Source organism: Eumetopias jubatus, unplaced genomic scaffold (genome assembly GCF_037043125.1).
Source record: "Eumetopias jubatus isolate StellerSeaLion01/CBP00866 unplaced genomic scaffold, mEumJub1_p1.0 scaffold_13, whole genome shotgun sequence".
NCBI lineage: Eukaryota > Metazoa > Chordata > Mammalia > Carnivora > Otariidae > Eumetopias > Eumetopias jubatus.
Window position 1 is genome coordinate 12,141,567 of NW_028274819.1, and position 23,793 is coordinate 12,165,359.

Here is a 23,793-nt window from a genome sequence, read left to right on the forward strand (position 1 = left end):
GGAGGTTCCTCAAAAATTTAAAAATAGAGCTACCCTATGACCAGCAATTGCACTCCTGGGTATTTACACCAAAGACACAGATGTAGTAAAAAGAAGGGCCATAAGCCCCCCAGTGTTCATAGCATCAATGCCTGCAATAGCCAAACTGTGGAAAGAACCGAGTTGCCCTTCAACCCATGAATGGAAGAAGAAGATGTGGTCCATATATACAATGGAATATTACTCAGCCATCAGAAAGGATGAATACCCAACTTTTACATGAACATGGATGGGACTGGAGGAGATTATGCTAAGTGAAATAAGTCAAGCAGAGAAAGTCAATTATCATATGGTTTCACTTATTTGTGGAACATAAGGAATAGCGTGGAGGACATTAGGAGAAGGAAGGGAAAAGTGAAGGGGGAAATCGGAGGGAGAGACGAACCATGAGAGACTACGGACTCTGAGGAACAAACAGGGTTTTAGAGGGGAGGGGGGGAGGGGGGATTTGTTAGCCCAGTGATGGGTATTAAGGAGGGTACGTACTGCGTGGAGCACTGGGTGTTATACGAAAACAATGGATTGTGGATCACCACATCAAAAACTGATGTACTGTATGGTGACTAACATAACATAATAAAATTAAAAATAAATAAATAAAAATTAAAAAGGGGAGATGCACAGCTATGTATTTCCATACTAGCACACTTTTGATTTATGTTCAGTTCTTCCTAATAACAAAAATTCTGCAAAAGTCTTCATAAACATATTACACCAGTTGTATAAATATTTCTGAAAGATGAGTCCTGGAATCGAAATAGTTGGGTAAAATAATATGTATAAAAATGGAAGCTATTCCCAAATTGGATTTTAATTCTTTGATGAATTTAATATGTGCGAGCATAACATATGAGACGTGTCCATCAATAGGAACATAGGTCCATTCATTATGGTATAATCCACACATTGGAATAATATGCAGCCATTAAAGAATGAAGCAGCTTATATGAACTAATAAGGAAAGAATTCTAAAATGTATTTATAAGTGGAAAACAAGAACGACAAATAAAATGGAGAGAATCACATTTACAGTATGCTATCATAGTATGTACACATCTAAAATTGCATAGAATATCGTTGGAAGGTTACATAAATATATCACATCACTGGTAGCCTTTAGAGAAGGGTATAGCTGGATAACAGGGTTCAAAGAAATAGAATTAATTTCCATTAATATCCACTTATGCTCTATAATTACATTACTAATTCAAAAAAAAAATCTATCCACTCAGAAGTGCAAGTGATTTAGCCAAGAGAGCCAACATTAATTCTTCCTGTCGCCCAGCTGTGTTCCCATGAGAATCTTAATAATAATATAACTCTGAAAATGTGGAATGGAGTACCTGCCCTAAGGCAATTCTTTCTTTCCTCTAAACGCACATGCTATTTTGATATCTTGTCAACCTAGGTTTGACTCTGTTACAAGAGAAGGGCAGGTGAGGATGCTTGAGATCTTGGGGAAACAGAGCCAGAGAAGGTCAGGCAGGCAGAGAGCAAAAAGAGGCCTCACCCACCTCTGGACATTTTAGTGCCTAGCAACCCCCACTCACTGGCAGACAAGAAGTGACCTTGAAACTGACCAATTCTGGAAAACTCCTCCTTGCTGGGGAGAGGTGAAACTTCTTTGGGCTCTCTCTTCCACCTGTCTCAACCTCCTCTACCCACAGAGGATGTCATTCTGATTTTGCACATAAGAAGACTATCTCAGGTAACTTGTCCAGTGAGAGAATCAGGATTAAATCCTAATTGTTATCACCAAAAAAGTCCAATGTTCTTTTTCCTATATTGGTGCTTCCTAAACTGCATTTTTGGCACTTCCCTAGAGGCATGTGGTGATGGGCTTTGGGACACACGAAGCCGTAAGATCAAAATGGCTCTCATATTCCTGTGATACAAATTTTATTGAAATATCTGTTGAAAGATATATTATGTATTTAGATATTTTGTGGAGAATTCAAAATCCACGTGTTTCAGAATGCATCTTCAAACAAAACTGAAGACTGTTCCGGTCTATCCGTATCTCTGCGCTCTTAAGACATATGCTTATTTTCTTCTTCCTCGGGATATATGATTGGAATTCTTTGAGATGTACTACAACATATGACGCTCACTTTCTGCTATGAAATGTATCATAAAGCACATAGAGTTATCTCCCTCTTAAATTGTTCAGGAACATTTTGAAGCAGACAAAGAATTAGTAGTTTTTGTCTGTCTGTTTCTTCTTCTAGGCTGTGGGATCCTCAAGGAAAGGGCTGATGTCATATTTATTTTCTGTAATCCTGGTGTTCTGTATTGGCTGAATGAATGCACATTCTTTTGTTGACAGGAAAGGAAGCTTTCCGAACATCTTGGATGCCTCCATGCAGGGCTTGTGGATGAACAGTGGAACTTTGGAAAAAATGATAAGAGCTTGAAATACATTGAATGCTGCCTCCAGAATTTTCCAGGATTTGGTGTGCTGGGTCCAGAGGGGGACCCTATCTCTTGGACTGTGATGGAACAGTCTTGTGAGATGAAAATGTGTTACACTGTCCCCACATACCAATACCAAGGCTACATGAAGAAAATTGTTTTCATTTTATAAAGTATTTTATTCAGAAAAAAATGCCATTTTATTTGGCGGTGGCATATGATAAAGAAGAAAAATGTCATGCACTGAGAAATGTGGGGTTTAATGCTATTCCTTGTGGCTGGCATTGATGGAAACGCACTGCCAAGAAATATTGCTTAGTGCCATTGCCCATTTCAAGCCTTTCTTATCAGTGAAAAAAATACCATTTTCAAACACAAACCTGATAATGTGTATTAGCACAAAAACATCCAATGATTTCAGGTCTATGCATTACTTAACCCACCCTTGTATAATATTTTGTCCTCCATTATTACAGAAAAATGGAAGCTTGAACTTTGGTGTTTACTCTTTATGGTGAGAGACCTCTCAGAATTAAAATCATCCAATGTCAATTAGTGCCAGGATAGCTCTTTCAAAGCAACATTTGCCACTTTGAAGTCTTCTTTCATGAAAGAACCCTGCTTTTTCATGCTTCTATGCTTTAAAATTAAAAGTCTATTTTGAAACTTGTCTCCTCTGCTACTGTCCATTTCCTCTGACAAAATATTCCAAGGGAACTTTCAAAAGTTGTTTTTTTTTTTTTAAGATTCATTTGTTTATTTATTTGACAGAGAGATAGCAAGAGAGGGAACACAAGCAGGGCACGTGGGAGAGGGAGAAGCAGGCTTCCCGCTGAGCAGGGAGCCCGATGCGGGGCTCGATCCCAGGGCCCTGGGATCATGACCTGAGCTGAAGTCTGATGCATAACGACTGAGCCGCCCAGGTGCCCCAAAAGTTCAGTTTTTGATCCTGGGTGCCCTCAAGAGTTTTGAGATACTCTACCGAACTAAACTATGTGGCCATCAGTGAACGTTTGGTTTTCTTTTCCTTTTTAAGATTTTATTTATTCCCAAGAAGAAAATAAATATACGTTTTAAGATTGTGTGTGTACGAGAGAGAGAGAGATAGCGAGTGCAAGCCTGACCAGGGGGAAGGCAAGAGGGAGAAAGAGACTCCCCGCTGAGCAGGGAGTCTGATGTGGGGCTCGATTCCAGGACCCCAGGATATTGACCTGAGCTAAAGGCAGATGTTTAACCAATTGATCCACCCAGGAACCCTGAAAGTTTCGTTTTTCTGATTAGCCTTTTATCAGAGGGCTGGATAGGTTGAGTTGTGTGGCTTAATTTCATATTTCCAGCATGACTTTTCTGTCTCTTTATGTTAGTTTCCTATTGTTTTTGTGACAAATCACCACAAATTTAATGGCTTAAAGCAGCAAAATTTATTATCTTACATATCTGGTGGTCAGAAAGGCAAAATGGATCTTAGGAGAGGAAAAGCAAAATGTCAGCATCAGTTGCTTCTGGAGTTTGGTCGGGAGACAGTTCCTTCTGGAGTCTGGAGGGAAGAATCCATTTTCTGCCCTTTCCAGCTTGGAAAAGCTGCCTTTATGACTTAGGCTGTGGTCTGGCATTCCTTTGTGTGCTTTTCCCTCACAACCTTCTTCTCTTCTGTACTCAAATCTCTCTCCATGTCCCTCTCACATGGACACTTGTGATTACACTCAGAACTTGGGTTAAGTCAGCATACTCCTCCCATCTCAAAATTCTTACTTAATCACATCAGCAAAGTCCCTTTTACCACATAATTTAACTTTCAAAGCTTCTAGGTAGTAGGACCTAGATAGCATTGTGGGTCATCATCCATCCTACCATATAGGAGTGTCAGGTTTATGTTTCTCTATGAGCAAAGTCACTGCATACTTCCAGAACGTACAGGTTCTCAGTCCAAAACTGACTAGCATTTGTATATTCTAGGTCTGGATCATGGGAGAGAACTTTAGTTTGAACCCTGTGCCTATAAAAAATTCTATCAATTATGACTTAGAGGTCAGGTCACAAAGAAACACTGATATTCAGGGCCCATTCATGCAGGGGATCTGGGGAATAAAGCACCATAGATACAACAGAATTGGATCACTGCCATGGGACAGTGACTGTTGTATTTTCCACTCACTTTTCTGAGTGGAAATTTTATTTTAAGTGGTTGGATTCTGGCCATACTCTACTATGCTGTATTGGGTATGTGAGTAGGGTGAAAGGGAATGGTAGGATTCATCTCTAGACCACAAAAAGCTGCATCCTGATGTGATGGAGACAGGCACATCACTCAGAAATTCTGGACTATCTAGGGGAGTGGGTAAATACATCTATGACATAGTCTGCCAGAAGATGGAGAAAAAAAGACAATTTCCATCTTATCTCTATCTTCCAGATAACAGGCAAGTGCATCTATTTTATACCCGAATCTTAACTTGCAACTTAGACTGATATATTTATATTTTAGCTTCCTAGACTATGGATAAGAGAGGGTCGGCATGGAGACTTAGCAAGTCATGCTTCTGTCCTCCACAGAAGGGCAGAACTAGAGGAAAGGACAGAAAAGCTAGGATTTTCTGTGGGCATTTGCAATAGGGGCTGATGTTACAGGTGACACAAAAAAGAAAAAACATTAAGGTTACCAAAGAATTTTGGGTTTTAGAGGAACAACAAGTCTTTTTTCCTTCCCTCTAAAGTTTATTTACCCATTATTTTGTGATGCAGAGAATGGGGTCACCTTACCAGTTAGGAAGATGGGATGGATGTATCCTCCTAAGCATTCAGAACGGTAAACACCAAATTCTTTGTATGTATATAACAGAGGCTTGAGATAGCTTCAAATAAAAAAAAAAAAATTAGAAATCAGAATTTACTTAAACTCTTATATGTGTTTTGCACATCCACATGATTCTCTAAAACTTTTTTAATTTAAAAGAATTTTCATTATACTTTAAGGAAACAGCCCCAAATACTCTAAATTATTGGCATATTTTCTTGAAAAAAAAAAAACCTTTTTTCTAATATTCCATGGATTCAATCTGATTATCGTGAAGTGACAACTCTTGTTTGTTATGGTCTTTGTTATGGTTCTCGTTTTTCTCTTCGTTTAAGAATTTATAAAACCTCTCATTTTTCTGTTTAATGTCACAAAGAATTGAATCCATAGAATAGCCATATTCAATAAGGGCTTGGATTTTACCTCCATGGTTGTAAAAATGCCCAACGGTATGAATAGCAACCAATTCGCCAGATGCATTAAACACTGGGGAGCCAGAGGATCCACTGGAAAAGCTGGTATCATAGCTAAGTGTGTCAGTTCTCCAAAGTTCTGGTAGGAAACTTTTTTCGGTGAACATGGAGAAAGCATTATACAGGGCAGCATGGGGTCCTACCATCCCATCTTGGTGTTGTTCTGGGTACCTCAATAACCGCTGATTTAGAGGAATCACAGCACAGCCATCTATCTTCTTGACCTGGCCTTCTGGGTGACCAATTAAATAAACCAAACCACTAGACGGTTGAGAGGAAATTCGTCCAAACAATCCTGGAGGGAATCCATTTTCATTTTTGCTTAGCTTTAGAACGGCATAATCTAGAGGTCCATCAGACACTTCAAACCATGGCTCAATGTCATACCAATCAACGTTAACAGGCCTGAACCTTTTGTAAGTGAAAGTTACCTTTGCACATTTGCTTATTATAGCTGGCCACAAACTTGGATCTGTGCCTTCTCCCACCATAAGATGTATTACATGTCGACAGGTGAAAATATAACCATGATTGAAGACAAAACAAGTAGCAAACCCTCGATTTCCATTATTGTCCCATGTCATGAACCCAACTGACTCACTAAGATGAATAAGAGCTTCACAGGTTGCAACTGCAGTAGAATTTTCAGTCACTTTCCCAAAGTACTTTTTATATACATTGAATTGTTGAAAGGTTGTCAGTTTGGTTCTCTTCCGTTCATTCTGAAAATACTTACTCATCCAAAGTGCCTCCCCATTAAAATTTGGATATTGATCCATTATACTTTTGTCCAATATTTGGCAATTCTTTAGCCAGAGGTTAGTCGCCATCCTCGGCATGGCTTGAAAAACATGCATCATACGCACATGGGGCCTTTGCCTATGTCTTGAGTTGTTCCTCCAGTGTTTTCTGTTAAAACTATTATAATACCTCCTCATTCTGGAAATTGTGCGTCGTTTTTTACCTTCAATACCATGCCCTAGACTCTGAGGTGGGACGAGTTTTTCTCTGGTGGACTCTACAACTTCAGTTTCCCCATCGGTCTCTGGTTCGTGTTCTTTGCTCTCAGACTGTATCTGATCCCAGGGACTGATTTCATCAGTGGCATTTTCATTCTGATTAATTTTTTTAGGAGCACTTCTCCTGACCTGTTTCTTAAAAATGTCCATTTCTAAGGTTTTTCCACATACTTCATCCACCAGGGACTGCTTTCCATGAATTTTCTGATGATCTTCCATTACTTTCCATTCATATTTGTCAAGGTCGGACCGAAATCGGCCATCCTTGCTTAGAGCTACTTTGATAGTCTCACCCTTTAAGGCATAGACACAAAGTGTACTTCCTCTTTCATGAAGTTCCTTGATCTTGACAATCTTCTTTATATTCCTTCCAACAGCAACAATGTGAAAAAGAACGCATTCCATGTTTGGATCTTCACACTGGCGAAACATCTGATCCTGGTTACCCTTTTTTTGACCAAATGTTATTTTAAAATGGGAATCTTCAGGTAGGCACTTGAGGGGCATTCCTAAATTTACATATCCGCCTATAGTTTTCTCTTCATAAACAAGGATGTTCTTATTAAGATGATTCCCCATCCTTTCACTGAAATTTTCCTTAGCTATCAGAGCTGAGTAGATACTCTCAGTGGGTTTACCATGGCCTCGAAACACACTACGGTCTGATTTCCCGGAGCTTTTACTCAAAGTAAAAGTAAAAGAACATTTTTTACTGGTGCTCAAGTCTCGGTTCTGAATTTCCACAGAGGCTTCCTGCTTGACTTCACTTTTAAGCTTAATGGGACTGCTATGCTCTTTCCTGTCAGACAGAGAATGAGCAGCAGGTGTGCCAGGACATGTCCGCCTCATGACAGTATCCTTAAAAAAGGAAAGATGAAAAACTTAGTAAGAACCACCTTTAATAATGTTTCATGGTTTTCTAATTATAAAACTAATAGATACTGTGAAGAATTGGATAATAACATGGATAATGAATAATGGGAGAAAAAATACCAATCAAGTTATTCTATCACCAGAGATAACCATTCTACATGTTGTTTTATTTGTTTCTATGATTTCACATGCACATACAAATCACTAAGCAATCTGCCATTGATTGACATGTCATGAAACACATTTAATGACATACATGCCATTCAACAACCTCTGAAAACACAATTTGAGGGGCCACAGGATATTTCACCGTACAATAATTTCTAATCCATTCTTCTGTTGCTGGATACTTAGATTGTTTCCAGGTTTTTACTACTCTAAATATGACAAACATTTCTACACACAAAACATTTTGTCTCAACATCTGAATATTTCCCTAGGCTAGATTCCCTGAGGTAGAAAAACTGAGACTAAGGTTATAATGTACTTCACAACATCTAAGCTGCCCAACTCCTTGCCAGAGAAATTGCAGCAGTTCATCCTGATTCTTCCCCCCTTGCTGCCCAAAGAGGCCAACCATATGGTTGATTCCTCCAAAGGATTTCAGTACTACTATTTTAGATGTCTACCAAATGATAAATGAGATGCCATTTAATTTGACTGTTTTTAAAATCTGTATTACTTACTAGTAAAACTGGAGCTACTGAATGCACCTCTTGGACAGGTGAAACATCACCTTGCAAAAATTCCCATTAAGTATCTGTTTAGTTCTATTCGGTACATGTTTCAACAGCAGTAAGGAAACACATGATATACTAAAATGATTGATAAATCCCAGGATTGGATAGATATACAAGTAAATACACATGGGCATATACACATAAATATACATATTCAAAAACATATACAAATAGAACCAGTTGGTAATAGCCTGGGAAAAAGTATTGATAATCTGATGGCAACAGGAATCAAAACCAAGGACATAGGTGAAAAACATGACACCACAGGATTCAGTAGAACTTGGATGGGAATTCCTGTGGAGTCTCAAGTCTTGGACCTATTCTATATGAACGAAGAATAAAGCTGGAGAGAGTAAACTCAGGAGGGACAGAGGGGCTTGGTTTATTTAGGAGGCCAGTGCAATTGAATGAGCTCTGTCTGGTTTCAGGCACAGTGAGTTTCTTCCTCTCATGGTGCTTTCCTTTTCCTTTGCATTTATTCATTTCCAGGTTTTTTCTACAAAAAAATAGTGGTTCCATCCTGCTGTGAATATCCTTGAATGTTTCCCGGCGTACACGTGCAAGAATGTCACTCAGGGGTAGGAGTGGGACTGCTCCAATTTAGGATCTCTGAATACTTCCCTTTATTAAATACTGCCATATTATTTACAGAACAGTTGTACCACCTTGTACTTCCACTGTGGGACATCTACATCCTCATCCAAAGTCAGTACTGCCCAACTGTCGACATTTGCCAATCTTGTGGGTGTGAAATGGCATCTTAATTCGTTTACTTACTAATGCGAGTTGAATGCCTTTTCATGCTTCTGCCTGTTCATGTCTCTTGCCCGTTTTTCTATTGGACTATATTCCTTTTGATCACTGAAAATCCTTTCTATATTCAGACACAAGTCGTTTATTTATTATATGTCTTAAACATATTCTTGGAGTATCTGGCTTGCTTTTTCATTCTCATCAGGCGTCATTCAAGATAAGAAATCCTTAGTTTTCTGTTGTCACGTTTATTAATCATTCTATGTCATAAGATTAACTTTCATAGAATTATTCTATTTTTTTCTAAAAAGTGTAAAGGCTTGCTTTTCCTATTTTATTTTTATTGAAATAAAGCCTACTATAATCTTCTGCCACATTCTTGAATTCTTCCACACCATCAAGTCTAACTATACTGCTCCCAGATATGTTTTCTTGTGCATATGACTTGACTCCCGCTATTTCCTCATGCTGGATACACTTCCCTGGTGAAATTCTATTCATCCTGTAAGATCTTTCTCAGGTGATACTGCCTAAATTTTGAGTGTGAATGGAGCATTTTCCTCTCTGCACTCCAAAACACTTGTTTATATCTTGAGTCAGTATTATCATTTTGCATATTTTGCGTTGGTCAAAAACCGACTCTGAAGTCTGACTGCTTGGATTCAAATCCTCACCCTCAAGTTCATCATTTTTGCAACTTTAAGAAAAGTGGGTTTCAGTTTCTTCAATTTTAAAACAGGGATGATAACAACATCTGTTGTTTTATTAAATGTTGAATGAGATAATCCACAGGACGTTGCAAGAGTAATTTCAGGTACACACTAATTTCTCAGTAAGCAGTAATTGCTTACTTACTATCTTGGCCTGTCTGTCCTTCTGATATCAAGCATCTACAGTGTTTGTTAGTGATCTTGTTGTCTAACAAGGCACACTTTGCACTGCTAATTCATACACTATCATTTGGTTTTGACAGGCACTTAGAGATGTGATCTCCCAAATATAAAATTTCCACAACACAGAGGAAGGGTTTATAACCGCCATTCTTTATGAGCTTTTCCCCTTCCAGGATCCTAATACCATACTACGGTTGGAGAACGCTGCTGTAGCCAAGAGTTGTTAAAAAGGAGACATACCTGTGAATCTTCAGGTCTGGTACCCCGGCCATTTTCTGTAGCAGTGAATGACTTGTTCTCTTCAGGTTTCATGGAGTTCATGATGACTTCTGAGAAACTATGACTCACTTCTGCTAGTGGCCAAGTCAGAGAAACAACGGTTGGATTTACCCTCCCACTTGCAATGACTAAAAACAAAGGAAAGACAAGGTACATGAAACAACTTTCAAACACTGGGCCCCAGGCAGTGCAGAACAGTGATCTCTTACCCCTCAGAGACAGAAATCAAATGAGGTAATCCCCATGAACCTCTAGCTTTCTGCCTGGGGAGTGTTTCCAGACCATATCTCAGGGAAGGGAAACAGCAGAGCCTGGCAGTTTCCTTGGCTTGAGAAGACAAGCTCAGGGTCATGGGAGGCCGAAGTGGCTGGAGTTTGTGGGGCAGACTACTAGAGAGAAGAGAGCTACAGCTACACGCAGAATCGGAGATCTGCAGTGGGTACCCCCTGAAATCTCAGCCGAGTATCAGTCAGTCCATGCATGTGAGGAAGCTACTGGAAGCCAGGGGAAGAACCACTTAAAGGAAAAAGAGGAACAATTCTGAGGCTCACACAGGCCTGAGAATAGTTTCTCCTCCCAAAAGCCAAACTAGAAAACTTCACCATGCATGAGGTATCGGGTCGAGTATTCAGGAAGGTATTGTCTCTGTAGTGGGATAAAAGTAGCCCCAGACTGAAGGCTGCTCTGGTCCCACCTAAGGAAGTTGAATGGCAACGTTTGCTGGGATCAAACTGTTTGCAAGTCACATAACTGGGCATTAGAGCAAAGCTTAAGAAGATCGATGAGAACTGAAACATTTCTGGCACCCCAAAATGTGGAATTAACAAAGCTGGATGTCCAATACAAAATCACCAGGCATGAACAGCAGAGGAAAATAGGTCCCCTAATGAAGAAAGAAACTGGGGAACAGAAACAGATCCAGAAGGGACACTGTTCACAGAGCTAGTAGCAAAGAACATTGAAATAGTTATTACCTTCAAACACTGGCCAAATGTAACAGGGACCAGATTTAGCCTCCACACTGAAAACAAAGCAAGACAAAATGGGCAAAAGATAGGTAACAATGATTTACAAGGAACTGGCTGGCCATCATGCAATTAAGGACAGTACAAATAAGGCACCCCCTGTGCTTACTGCCGCTGACCGCGTGAGAGATCCCAGGCCAGGCTGCGAGAGGGGCAGTACAGCAGAGCCAGCTGGAATCCCTGAGTTGAAGAGTCAGAGAGAGGGAGGTGGCAGAGGTGACAGGACACAGAAGGGAATGACCTCCCCACACCGAGAACTTGGGATACATGAAGAGGGTTCCTCTCAGGTATTCCGGGGAGAACTGAGCAGAGCAGCCACGGAAGGAAGTACCTAAGGCCAAGAAAGAACCACCCTGAAACGTCAAACCCTCTCCCTACACCCCTCCCAGGGATCTGGGGTTCCTCATTTGTAAATGAAGATGTTTGGTGTAGATCAACCTTTTATTGTTCCTGTGAATTACCCCCTCTGGGCTTGTTGAAAAGGAAGATATACCGGATCCCACCCTCAAAGATCATGATTCAGTGACTCTGGGCTGCAGTTATATTTGATCCGTGCCCCCCCCCCCCAGCCGAGAACGCGCCCGCCTCCGCATCCCCCCTCCCCCTCTCCGGATGCCCAGGCACACAACAGGGCAGCTGAAACAGCTTCCTAGCTAAATCTCCAAGTGTCTTTCTAGGAGGAAAAGTCTTGATCTTTGAGGGTGGGGGGCGGGAAGGAGCTTCCTACAATGGGAGGCTGCTTATCCCTTACCCCCAAAACTTCTCGGCTCAGGACCAAGGTTTGGCCTAGTGCTCTTGACGACCACCCCTAGGAGCTCCACGTCCCACTGAGGACCAGAGCACCACTCACAGATGCGGAGTGTGTCCACGGGGCCGGTGATCGCTGCCTCGGGATTCGCAAGAGCTGAGAAGACGTGGCACGGAGGGCTCCCCGCGGGCTCTCTTCCCTTGGGAAAGTGGAAGTGAGCACTCCCGCGCTCTTGGTCCTGCCAACTAGAGGCGAGGGGGCGGTGTCTGCCCTCATTGGCCAGGAACACAGCCACTTCAGGAACCCATTGGCCACTCCCGGCACCGAGGCGGCGGGCGGGAGAGGCTGGGCGCGGACCCCATCCGGTGAGCTGGGGCCGCGTGAGGTTGCGGCTTGGTCCCTCCGCGCACGCACTCCCCACGCTGGCCCTGAGCCGGCATCTCGTTTCGGGACCGACTGCGCACTCTCCTCCGGCTCTCCCGGGTCTGTGGGGCCGCGGTCGGGCGGGGAGCTGAGCGAGCGCGGGCGGGAGTGGGAGGAGCCTGCGATTCCCGCTCTCGCGGGGCGGAGTCCGCAGCGCGTAGGCGGGACTGGCGCTCTGGGCCGGAGTCTGGAGCCTGCGGAGTGGGCGGTGGTGCGAGGCGTATCCCGGGCGGGACCCAACGGCCGCTGGAGGGCCGGCCTGAATTGCGCAGAGGCCCTGCCAGAACCTTCGTGTGCTGTTCGGGCGCAGTACGGGCTTCCAGCGCTCTAAAGGGCCCAAAGCGGGCAGCAGCGCTCCTGTGGTCTGTCTAGTGGGACATGGCCCCCCCATCAAATGAACCAGCCTCACCGAGGCTGGTGCTAATGCACACACTTAGGCCAAAGCAAGAAGCCCAGGGATCTGAACTTCTCCCTAAATCTCCCCCCGTCCCCGCCCCCGTGATTTGCCGGAGGAGTTTTATTTTATCAAGGACCTCTTAGAGGGAAATCCGCCCAGCGGGGGCCCAGGGGCTTGCAGGCATCTCAGGCTCTGGGGCCTGGGGTTGGTTGATCACTGTAGTTCAGACCCTATTCCCAGCGGGCCGGTGTTTTGTAGTTGACATATTTGGGTCTCATGGGATCTTCGCAGTCACCCCTGGAGTTAGGTTGGCTTTTGCTCCCATTCCACAGATTAGGAAACAGGACAGTTTGCCTAAGACCGTGGGACTAGTTGGGGGCTGTGGTGCACTGGAGGAGTGTCATAGCTTCTTGCAGGGAGATCTTGGGCAAGTTCACTCCCCTCTTGCGGGTCTTGATTCCCTACTTGTTACTTAAACTGGTCTGCCCCTTTCTGATTCTCCTTCCCTTCCTGTTCCAGCTACCACTTGGGTAGCTTTAAAAACCGCGGAAACTCAGACCAGTGCTTCGCAAAGTTTATGATGCATCAGAATCCTCTGGTCAGCTTGTCAAAACAGATTTCTGAGCTCCCTCTGCGAAGATGCTGACTCTCTAAGGCTGGAGTATGGCCCGGTAACTTGCATTTCTGAAGAGGTGATGCCAGTGCTGTTGGTGGCCATCTCTAAAGCCAACTGTTAATTTCAGTGACCAAAATGTACTCCAAGTATTTACAAATATTAACTAGTTTTATCCTCTAACAAGCATAGGAGGCAGCTACCCTTATCCCCATTTTAAAGGAAATTGTGGCCATAGAGAGACATCGAGCAATTGACCTAAAGACAAACAGCTATTAGCAAAGCCAGGATTAAGACCCAAGCAGGCAGGCACGGTGTCCTTAGCCCCCTTCCACTGCTTCTCTGTTTTCTTCCAATCAGCTTCCAGGACCCAAGCCCACCCCAGCACTTTCTGCCCCTTGCTCCCCTCCAGTCCCGCTCCCCACAGCCCTCACTTTTCCCAGTGTGACCCTCCCTATTCGCCCACGGGCTCTCGTACAGGCAGCTCCTGGGGATGTGGTCAGCACAGGCAGTCCCCTTGCAGGATCGCCCAGGCAGGGAACAAAGACCCCAAGAACGGAACCCAGTTCCCAACACCAGTGGATGGATACTCGCGGTGGTTAAAGGTTCTCCACCACAGCTGGAGTTCCGAGCATGGCCTGCAGAGGGCGCCAGAGAACGAGCCTGATGGAAAGGGGAGGGAAGAGGAGGCGGGGAAGGGGGTGAGGTTTGACACTCACTGTCGCCAAAGGCAGCTTGGTGTTGGTTTGTCCATTTTTTCATTCTCTATCGCCCAAGAGCTTCCCACCCCATTAGGGGGCTTCACTTGTGGAACCGGATGGAGAGGTGGCAGTGGCCTATGCCGCATCAGGTACTCCCTGAAAGGACATGTGTCTGTCCAAGGTTGCTCTAGCTCAGGCTGGCTCAACCCTCTTTTTCCAACTGCCTTGGTCTCAGTTAACTAAGGCCCACTTCGCTGGTCTCTGGGTTCATCACTCTGGGTCCTTGGAGGTTTTGTGAAAGGCTTCGAGGGGGCAAAGCCAGCGTGGTACCTGTCTTTGCCTTAGCAGCTAAGTATTTCTGGGTGTTGACAATGGGGAGCAGAGTGCGTGGGCCTAGGGGTCAGGAGAGCAGAGTGCGAAGTGTCCATTAAACATCAGGCATTGTAATTTGAAATTGTCCAGAGCATTGCCTCATTTCCTCTTTCTGCTTAATTCATTTCCTATTTCACAGATTAGGAAACAAGGGAAGTATGTTGCCTGTGGGTGTTCCTTGAAAGGATTTTCACTCCTATCAGATGCCAAAGCCAAAGTCCTTTATTGTGCCAAGGCTGCCTTTGTAGCATTTCAGTGCATGAAGTTTCGGTGAAACAGGTCTACACTGATTCATCCTTCTGTCTGTCCAGTCATCTTTTCCTCTATTAGCGACTCATCTGCAAGGCATGGGTCTAGTTGGTATTGAAAATACAGAAGAATAGGGGACTCTGCTGTAAAGTAAAGGAGAAGAAGATGTACACAGGAAATCAAAAAGATAGACACAGCATATAGATACCTGTTTTCTTCCAGATAATGTGATGGAAAAAATTTACCCTGGCCTTTCAGATTATTGCCTTAGGCTGTGCTACAGTAATCTCTGAACTTTTAATTTCTCGCGGGTATAATTGTTAGCAAGTTGAGCACTCACCCCATATATACTTATTTACATTATGTATTTTAATAACATATTGAATATTAGGCACATGTAACTTTTCACGTTTAGATAAAAATATAAATGGAGGTTCAAATAGTTTCTTCATTCACCCCAATGGACCATCTCGGGCACTTCCCGCAGAGCTTCCTCCGTCTGGAAGCTTTCACCTTCATCTGTGCCTGGCTCTCTTCCTTCTTTCTTCAGAACAACACCAGGTTTTCAGGGTGGCCTTCCCTGACCACTTCCTGTTGAATATGCGCCTCCCCCCCATGTCTTCTGTCTCCTTATCCTGCTTTATTGTTCATATACTGTATCTCACTCTGTAATAAATAGGATCATTTTCCATTGGCTTAGTTTTGCCTCCTCATATCAGTATCTAGCTTGTAGATGGGCAAGGGGGAGTCCCATAGTGGGAGGAAAGCAACAGAGCCTAAGGGCGGGAGGTGGAGGGGAAAGCCCCGGGCTGAGGTGGGAGAACAGGGATTATGGGGGACAGCTGGTTCGTGCCTCCTTGGTCTCCTCCATTCTTGCAGTCCTCAGGGCCAGGGGCACCCAGCCCTTTCCTCTGGCCCACTTAGCTGCAGCCTCTTCGTCTTCTCTCCCACTTTTCAGCCCCTATCCCACAGGAAGGACAGGTAAATGTCCCATACACAGATCCCTCCAGGAACTCAGTTACAGTTCAGAGACTCTGCTCTTGTCTCTCTCAGCATCTTCTCTCTTAAGGTGCTGGTGGGGTTGTACCGGGCGTTTTGGGCTAGGAGCCAGGAGATCTAATCTCGGAGCCTGGATTTGCCCCTGAAGACAGGTTGAACAGAAGGGTTGAACAGCCTGTCCTCACCCTAGCTGACTCACTTCCTATACAGGAGCCAAGGACACTTGGAGAGTTGACCTTGGAGTGACTTCTTAGCCACCCGATGGTCTGAACAAATGACACATGAATCTTCTGAGTTTACCAGTTTCAGCATAATTTAAGGAGAACATCGTGAGAAACCTACTCAGGGTGTGGAGGCTGTGACTGAGCCTGGCATTTGCACCAGGGCCCCGGCAGCACTCCCAAGGAGGAAGGATATGCTCTGCCAGCTCTGTCCAGCCCTACATCATTTTATAAACACGACATTGGGTTCAGCCCTGTTTTATCTTGTGCTTTTGATTGTTAATCAGTCTGAAACCCCCCATGGCTAGTCATCCACTTCTTACTGGCTGCATGACCTTGAACAAGTTACCTACTTCCTTGTGCTTCAGGTTCATCGTACGTAAGATGGAGGAAATAGAATGTCATTGGTCTCGAACGTGGGGTCGTGGGTGTCAGTCCCCCGAGGATCAGAGAAAGATATCTGCGGCTTTGGAAGACTTCAGAAATCATATCACTAACATACACATCTGTAGAAAATAGTGGAGGAAGAATGCTAACCACAGAGCAAATAAATAGGAGCACAGACCTCAGACAGGAGCAGATAATGAGGAGAGGAAACAGTGATGAGCAAAAAAGTCTGGCCAAATTTATGTTATATGGTTAAATCTCAATGACCATGGTAGACCCTCTGGAAATGACTAACAGCAAGGGAGAGTCTACCACATCTGGTCTGAACCACCAGGGTTGTGCTCCCAGCCAGCAGGGCTGGGGGAAGAGAGGTTTGGTCTAGACATCTACTCACTCCTCTGGATGTGAGGAGGGAGAAGGACAGGGGCTGAATCTTTAGAAAGACATCATCTTATTGGGGTGCACTGGGGAAGCCGAGGGAGAAGAGCTGGCACTTTATCTCCTATAGTAGGAGAGAAATTTGTATTCATTTATGAATACTAGGAAATATATTATTGATCAATAAAAAGTTAATCAGGGAATATGATGGAGAAGTGAATTAAGATTCCTTAGTGGAGGTGCCTGGTCCCTCCGTGTGATCCTCAGCTACCTACCAAGCAAACTCTGCACCTCCAGTCTGAGTGCCTGTACTCACCAGGTCAGCCTGTGGGCAAATGTCACCACTGCCCTGCTGTTGAGGACCAACAGGGGCTTGAGGATGGAGGAGAGACGGGGCTTGACAGGATGGGCCCAGGGAAGGCATATCCTAGGCCACCTCCCACCCACTTCTTTCTTCCCCATTCCCAAACGTGAAGGTTTTATGTAGTTCCCGTCTCCACAGCGGTCTGCCCCGTGACGTGTTAGGACCTGGGGTTTCCTCCAGGTTCATCTCTCTGCTCAAAATTTCAGGTCAACTGATTGACAGATGAATGGATAAAGAAGATGTGGTATATATACACAATGGAATATTATGCAGCCATCAAAAGGAATGAGATCTTGCCATTTGCAACGACGTGGATGGAACTGGAGGGTGTTATGCTGAGTGAAATAAGTCAATCAGAGAAAGACATGTATCATATGACCTCACTGATATGAGGAATTCTTAATCTCAGGAACAAACTGAGGGTTGCTGGAGTGGTCGGGGGTGGGAGGGATGGGGTGGCTGGGTGATGGACATTGGGGAAGATATGTGCTACGGTGAGCACTGTGAATTGTGTAAGACTGTTGAATCACAGATCTGTACTTCTGAAACAAATAACGCAACATATTTTAAGAAAAAAGAAAAAGAAGAAGATAGCAGGAGAGGAAGAATGAAGGGGAGTAAGTCAGAGGGGGAGACGAACCAGGAGAGACGATGGACTCTGAAAAACAAACTGAGGGTTCTAGAGGGGAGGGGCTGGGGAGATGGGTTAGCCTGGTGATGGGTATTGAGGAGGGCACATTCTGCATGGAGCACTGGGTGTAATGAACAAACAATGAATCATGGAACAGTACACCAAAACAAATTATGTAATATATGGTGATTAACATAACAATAAAAAAATTAAAAAAAAATTTCAGGTCAACTGACATTGCCTTTTCTTTTGCTTTGCTGTTGCAGATTTATTCTGATTTTGTTTCTTTTATTTTCCCCATTATTTCATATAGTTATTGGTGTGAAGGAGACAGACACCTGCAATTTGGTTCACCATCTTGATCCCCGCTCCACCTGGGACTCTCTTCACTCTTTCTTAGGGCAGACCCAGTGCTCACGTTGTATCAGCACCTTCATACCAGCTACCCGCAGTTGTCCTTGGTGTCCTATGAAACTGGGCTGACCCTACTTTCCCGTGGAAGTGAACTCCCCTGAATTGTGACCCAAGTCTTGGGTTTGCATATGAATCTTCCTTGACACACAGCAAGCAGTATTTTCTTCTGCCTTCAATGAGGCCTGAATTCAGGAGTTGGGGCAGCCCAACAATTGATCCGAGTGGGCTGTCTCTGCAGGTAAACTTGCTGTGCCATCTTACAGTACAGAGGTAATTACAGGGTAATTATTGGAGTTGCATCATTTATAATCATATCGAACATAAACATGAAATTCTATGGTTTACCTTTTGATGGAGAGATGGGGGTGGGCATTGGCCAATCATCCAGAGTCAATTCTGTTAAGATTCCTTGTTTTATGCAGTAGCTTCAGTGTGCACAGTGTTTCACATTCCAATGGCAGGGTTGCAGGGCAGGGCCAGAAGAGGTCATTGTTGTATTTGTGCTCTTCCTGAAGTGTATAACTCAGGGATTCTGTATTAGTAATATCAATTTTCAATTATAAATTGCTTATCATAGTGCCTGGCATGTGTTCTTTTGTTCATCTGGAATTTCTCACCACTTTTTCATCTGGTTCACTCCTACTCACTCTTTCATCCTCGCCATCCTTGTTACTTCTTCCAGGAACCCTTCTAATACCAGATCTTTCTCCTGAGACCACACAGGGAAAAACACAAAGGGCTGAACAAAGAACCAGACTCACAGGAACACCTAATCCAGGATCAAGCTTCACAAACGACTAGTGAAGGGTATGAGAAAGGAGTCACAGGAAATACCACATCTAGCAGAGGACCTGAGGCCATGAAACTTGATCCTTTGGGTGCGATTTTCTGCATCACAGTGATAAAATACTTGTGTGAGTGGGTGAAGTTAGCCTAGGAAAGCCATTTGTTTGGGATTTCACCTTTTATACTTTGCTAATCACAAACTAGGAGACTGACATTCATTACTTAGCATAGCAGTGCCTCACAAATCCATAAGTAGCAGGGGTATTTACAACAAACCCTCTAAACGGACTTGGTCTATTCTATTGACAATTTTATTAAAGTCCCTTATTTATATTTTAGATAGTGCATTCTATCTATCCAGTTTCATAAAGTGTTCTGACTCCCAGAAGTAAGAACTGCCCCTAGCTTCCCTATCACATGCTTACTGGTAACCTCTTCTGTCCCAAGAACACTTATCATACATGTTGAAAGGCTCTGCAACCACCACCTCCAATGTCTGGTCTCGCCAGATTGTGAGTTGTTTAGGATTGTGGCAGGGCCTTTTAACATCCTGCCTCCACATTAGAAAAGTTCCTGGCACATCATAAATGCCCAATAAACATCTGTGAGTTAAAGAAAGCTATTTTGTGACTTGTGCTTCAGTATTATAGAGGACTTTCCCAAGATGACTGAAGAGCTTTGACATTTAAACAAATGGAAGTAATTTCTGTGGGTAGCAGGTCCACTGGGGCCATGCACATGAGGCCACAAAGAAACCAGATAGCATCCCACCTCTGCCAGCACAGAGAGGTATATGGAATACTCTCTTGACACAGATGTTTCATGTAATGCGCCATTAGCTGTCTTTGGACACCCTGGTTTCAGTATCCATCCAAGGAATGGCCTATTCACACATTACTGGTGAGGTCCATGTGCCTTTATGCCTGAGCCCCCTTTAGGCCCAGCATAGTGGGCTGGCAGGGTCTGTGTGCCACGCTGGATGTTGGGCAGGCTCCTCTCATTCTGACCTGGTTTCCAGCAGTCATTTTCCAGCACAGAATGAGAGAGATCAAGTTTAGATCCTCACTGTGGAAAGAAGACAAGAGAAACAAACTTTTAGTCCCCACTCCTGTAATTTCTGATACCATCCCATTCTAGAGATCTCAAGCACTCGTGTCCTTGATGAGATAGATACCTGCCTTTGAAAAGTTGTCCATTTTGTCCATTTGACAACTTTTATTCATCCCAGGGAATGAATTTTTCTTCTCCTCACTCAAAAACTGATATAGGAGAAGTACAAAAATGTATAAGAAATAACAATATTGAAGAAAGCCACAACATTGATTAGAACACATTTTTTAATATGTCTCAAACTCGACATCTGGAGGGCATGTTCACACCAGGTTCCAAGTTTGCTCTCATTGGAGGTACTGAGCTTCAAAATATCTTCCCTTACAGGGAGGATTTTGTTCAGATATTCTACTCTAACTGACTTTGAGAATGTAACTGTTCTGGTCTCCTCACCCAAATTTTCCTGACAACCCTGGGAAGAGAGGTAAGAAAGCAACCCTGTTCATGGTTCAGAGTTCTCTGCTTCTTTAGCTTTCACCTGATTAGTAACTCTGTACATGCTCTTGGTGGTTCCCAACCCTCTGCTTATATCAGAATCAGTTAGTGATGGTGACCAGAGGGGAGGTGGGCAGGGGGATGGGTGAAATAGGTGATGGGGATTAAGGAGGGCACTTCATGTGATGAGCATCAGGTGTTGTATGTAAGTGTTGGATCACTAAATTGTACACCTGAAACTAATATTACAGAGTATGTTAAATAACCCGAATTTAAATAAAAAGTAAACAAACAAAGCCAGTGAAGAGCTCAAGAGACATGGTAAGTAAATGGAATACCCGATCCCAAACTAGAGTCTGTACAAAAGGGGAAAATGATATAAAAGACATTATTGGGTCAACTGACAAAATTGGAATAGGGATGGTATAGAAAATAATCATATTATATCAATCTTAAGTTTCCAGGTGATAAAATACTGTGACTATGTAATGAATATCCATATTCTTAGGAATATACACTGAAGAATGTAGAGGTGAAGTGCAATGGCACATGCAAGGTGCTCCACATGGGTCATGAGAACATACCATGTATTTATGTTGTGTGTACAGAGGGAGGGAGCCCAAGCAAGCATGAGCTCAAGTCTAAAACAAATGGAGGGAAATGGGAACAGTTGGTAAATATGGACGAAGTAATGGGTGTTCATTCTACTACTATTTTCTTGAAATTTGTGTTAAGTTTGAAATTATTTCCAAATGAAATTTTTTAAAAGATTTCTTTATTTATTTTAGAGAGAGAGAGAGAGCATGTGTGAGTAGGAGAGGGGCAGAGGGAGATAGAGAATCCTCAAGCTGACTCCACGCTGAGCACTCAGCCTTGATCCCACGACCCTGAGCTGAATCCAAGTGTCAGATGCTTAACCTACTGTGCACCCAGGTGCCCCTAAAAAGGTTTTTTAAAAGGAACAAAAAAAGAGAAGCATATGGAAAAGGTCATGTGCTTCCTCTTAGAAACTACATTGTACTGAATCTGTCCTGCAACTACCAACTTCCTTTCTTTAAGATAACGAGTGTTTTAAAACTTTCCTCAACAAGCACTAGGGAAAAGTCATGTGCTATTATCCTGGAAAACATAGGTGTTCAAACCCCACTTCAACTAACATTTTCCTTTCATTATGATGGAAGTGTTTAAAAACTGAATGGTGGGGGTGCCTGGGTGGCTTAGACAGTTAAGTGTCTGCCTTTGGCTCAGGTCATGATCCCAGGGTCCTGGGATCCAGCCCCATATAGGGCTCTCTGCTCAGTGGGGAGCCTGCTTCTCCCTCTCCCTTTCCCTCTGCCTGCCACTCCTCCTGCTTGTCCTCTCTTTCTCTCTGTCAAATAAATAAATAAAATCTTAAAAAAAATAAGATAAAAACTGAATAATGGAGGCACATGGAAACGACCATGTGCTTAACTCCTAGAAATGACCATCTGCTAAAACGGTCATGCAAGTTCCATCTTCCTTTCAGTCAGGTATAAATGTTTTCATACATACAAGCACCTGGGTAAAGCCAGGTGCTTATTTCCTTGACACTACAGTGTTCTTATATCGTCTTTCAACTAACATCTTCCTTTCATTAAGATGTAATTGTTACTAAATGCATAAATAGAAGCCTATGGAAAGGACTATGGGCTTATCTCTTAGAAACTACATGGTGCAGAATTCATCCTGTAACTAACATCTTCCTTTCATGAGATATCAGTGTTTGAAACTCATACATAGAAGCACTAGGGAAAAGCCATGTGGAAACTTCATTGTGCTTATACCGTCTTTCAACAAACATCTTCCTTTCATTAAGATGTAAGTGTTAATAAACGTATAAATAGAAGAATATGAAGAAAAAAAAGAATCAGGTGGTGCACTTGCTCTATCACACATTGCTGTCCCTCTTCTGGACCCCATGGTTTCTGATTCAGGAAGCCTGAGAATTGGCATTTTTAATAAGCTCCCAGGTGATGCTGATACTGTTGGTTGGGGACCCACTTTGGTCACCAATGCAGTTGCTCATTTTCTCTGACTAGTTGCCGTGGATTTGGAGCATCTTCTGGTTAATGACGCCATAATTTTTTAGAACTTCCCATAACTGTTGAGGCTCTTTGGAGAACATGCATTGTCTGCCTGTGTATGGATGGCCAGTCAGCTCCTGTATGGGATGGTGAAAGGTCAGATCATGCCCTTGAACTTTTTTTCCCAGCTTTCATGTACTGAGAATCTATAGTGTCTAGAGCATGGGCAAGATGCTCCAGTGGAAATAAACATGAATAAGACATTACCCTTGTCCAAAGCAACAGACTATTAACCTAAGAGAACAAAAATACCTTATTCACAGCCAGAAGCCTCTAAAATGGAATAAGGTCATCAGAAGTTTTGGTGGCACTCTGGGCAACTTGCCGTGGTATTATTCTCATTGGCTTGGAAGAAAGAGACTTGGAACCCTATTCTGGCAAGCCACAGCTTCCATGAGAGACAATATTTGTTTCTGAGAGTAAATAACAACAAGTCTGAGAGTTTCAGCAGTGAATATATTATGTGGAAAATTATATTGCTGAAAACTAAAACATAAAGTAATATAACTAATTTTAAAGAATCCTTCAAGAATTGGAGGGTGCTTGTAAAAATAAACGCAGGTTCCTGAATGTGGCCAAAACCAAACCTTGATGAATTCACAATAGTAGATGTATTAAGAAGCCTCATTTCGAAAGAATGACTGGGATAAACAAAGTATTCAAGGGATTGTAAAGAGAATATCAAAGTGACCAAAAGAAAGCAAAGGGAGCAGTCAATAAGAACAATGGTTGAAAATAATGAAATGGCGAATGAGACATAGTACAAAAAGCAGACAAAGCATAAACTCCCATTTAGATGTCAAAAAAAAAAAATTGAGATAAACTCCTGGTAAGACTTTTTAAGGAAAAACAAGAGAAAGAAAACGAAAAATCAGACACTACTAGAGAAGAGGAAGGAGAGAGTGAGGGCAACAAGGGAATTCTAATGGAAGGTTAGATGTGACTCCAAGGCAACACGTTTACTGATAAAAGAAATGGATGATTTCCATCCATTTTCAAAATTGATCTTCAAAGAAATAAAACACCTCAACATACTAATAGAAACAATTGGAAATGAAATGTCTATCCACTATCAGGTGGCCAAAATCAGATAATTTTGTATTTAAGTTCTACATAAGGCAAGAATCAACACAAAATTTCAGTATCAAGCCATGGTAACA

General features: G+C 43.0%; 1 protein-coding gene across 5 annotated transcripts; it reads right to left on the reverse strand.

Moving 5' to 3' along the window:
* Positions 1 to 3,848: 3,848 nt before the first annotated feature.
* FAM111B (FAM111 trypsin like peptidase B) lies at positions 3,849 to 12,496 on the reverse strand. Of its 5 annotated transcripts, XM_028111361.2 has the most exons (5): positions 12,151 to 12,359; positions 11,410 to 11,480; positions 11,250 to 11,296; positions 10,237 to 10,403; positions 3,849 to 7,595 (listed from the first exon to the last, which is right to left on the reverse strand). In XM_028111361.2, exons 1-5 carry the CDS (start codon positions 12,322 to 12,324, stop codon positions 5,487 to 5,489), a joined length of 2,568 nt encoding a protein of 855 aa, XP_027967162.2. In that variant the 5' UTR covers positions 12,325 to 12,359; the 3' UTR covers positions 3,849 to 5,486. The 5 variants fall into 5 exon arrangements, with proteins under 5 accessions (XP_027967162.2, XP_027967164.2, XP_027967165.2 ...); XM_028111363.2 differs by lacking the exon at positions 11,410 to 11,480 and having other exon boundaries at positions 12,151 to 12,272; XM_028111364.2 differs by lacking the exons at positions 11,410 to 11,480; positions 12,151 to 12,359 and adding an exon at positions 12,052 to 12,141.
* Positions 12,497 to 23,793: the final 11,297 nt, after the last annotated feature.

Coding starts and splice junctions, on each gene's coding strand:
- FAM111B (XM_028111361.2), bottom strand. CDS start 12,324: ATGAGGGCAGACACCGCCCCCTCGCCTCTAGTTGGCAGGACCAAGAGC. Junction 11,481..12,150: donor CGTGGACACACTCCGCATCT/GTGAGTGGTGCT, acceptor TCTTCAACTCAG/GGATTCCAGCTGGCTCTGCT. Junction 11,297..11,409: donor CTCTCACGCGGTCAGCGGCA/GTAAGCACAGGG, acceptor CTTTGTTTTCAG/TGTGGAGGCTAAATCTGGTC.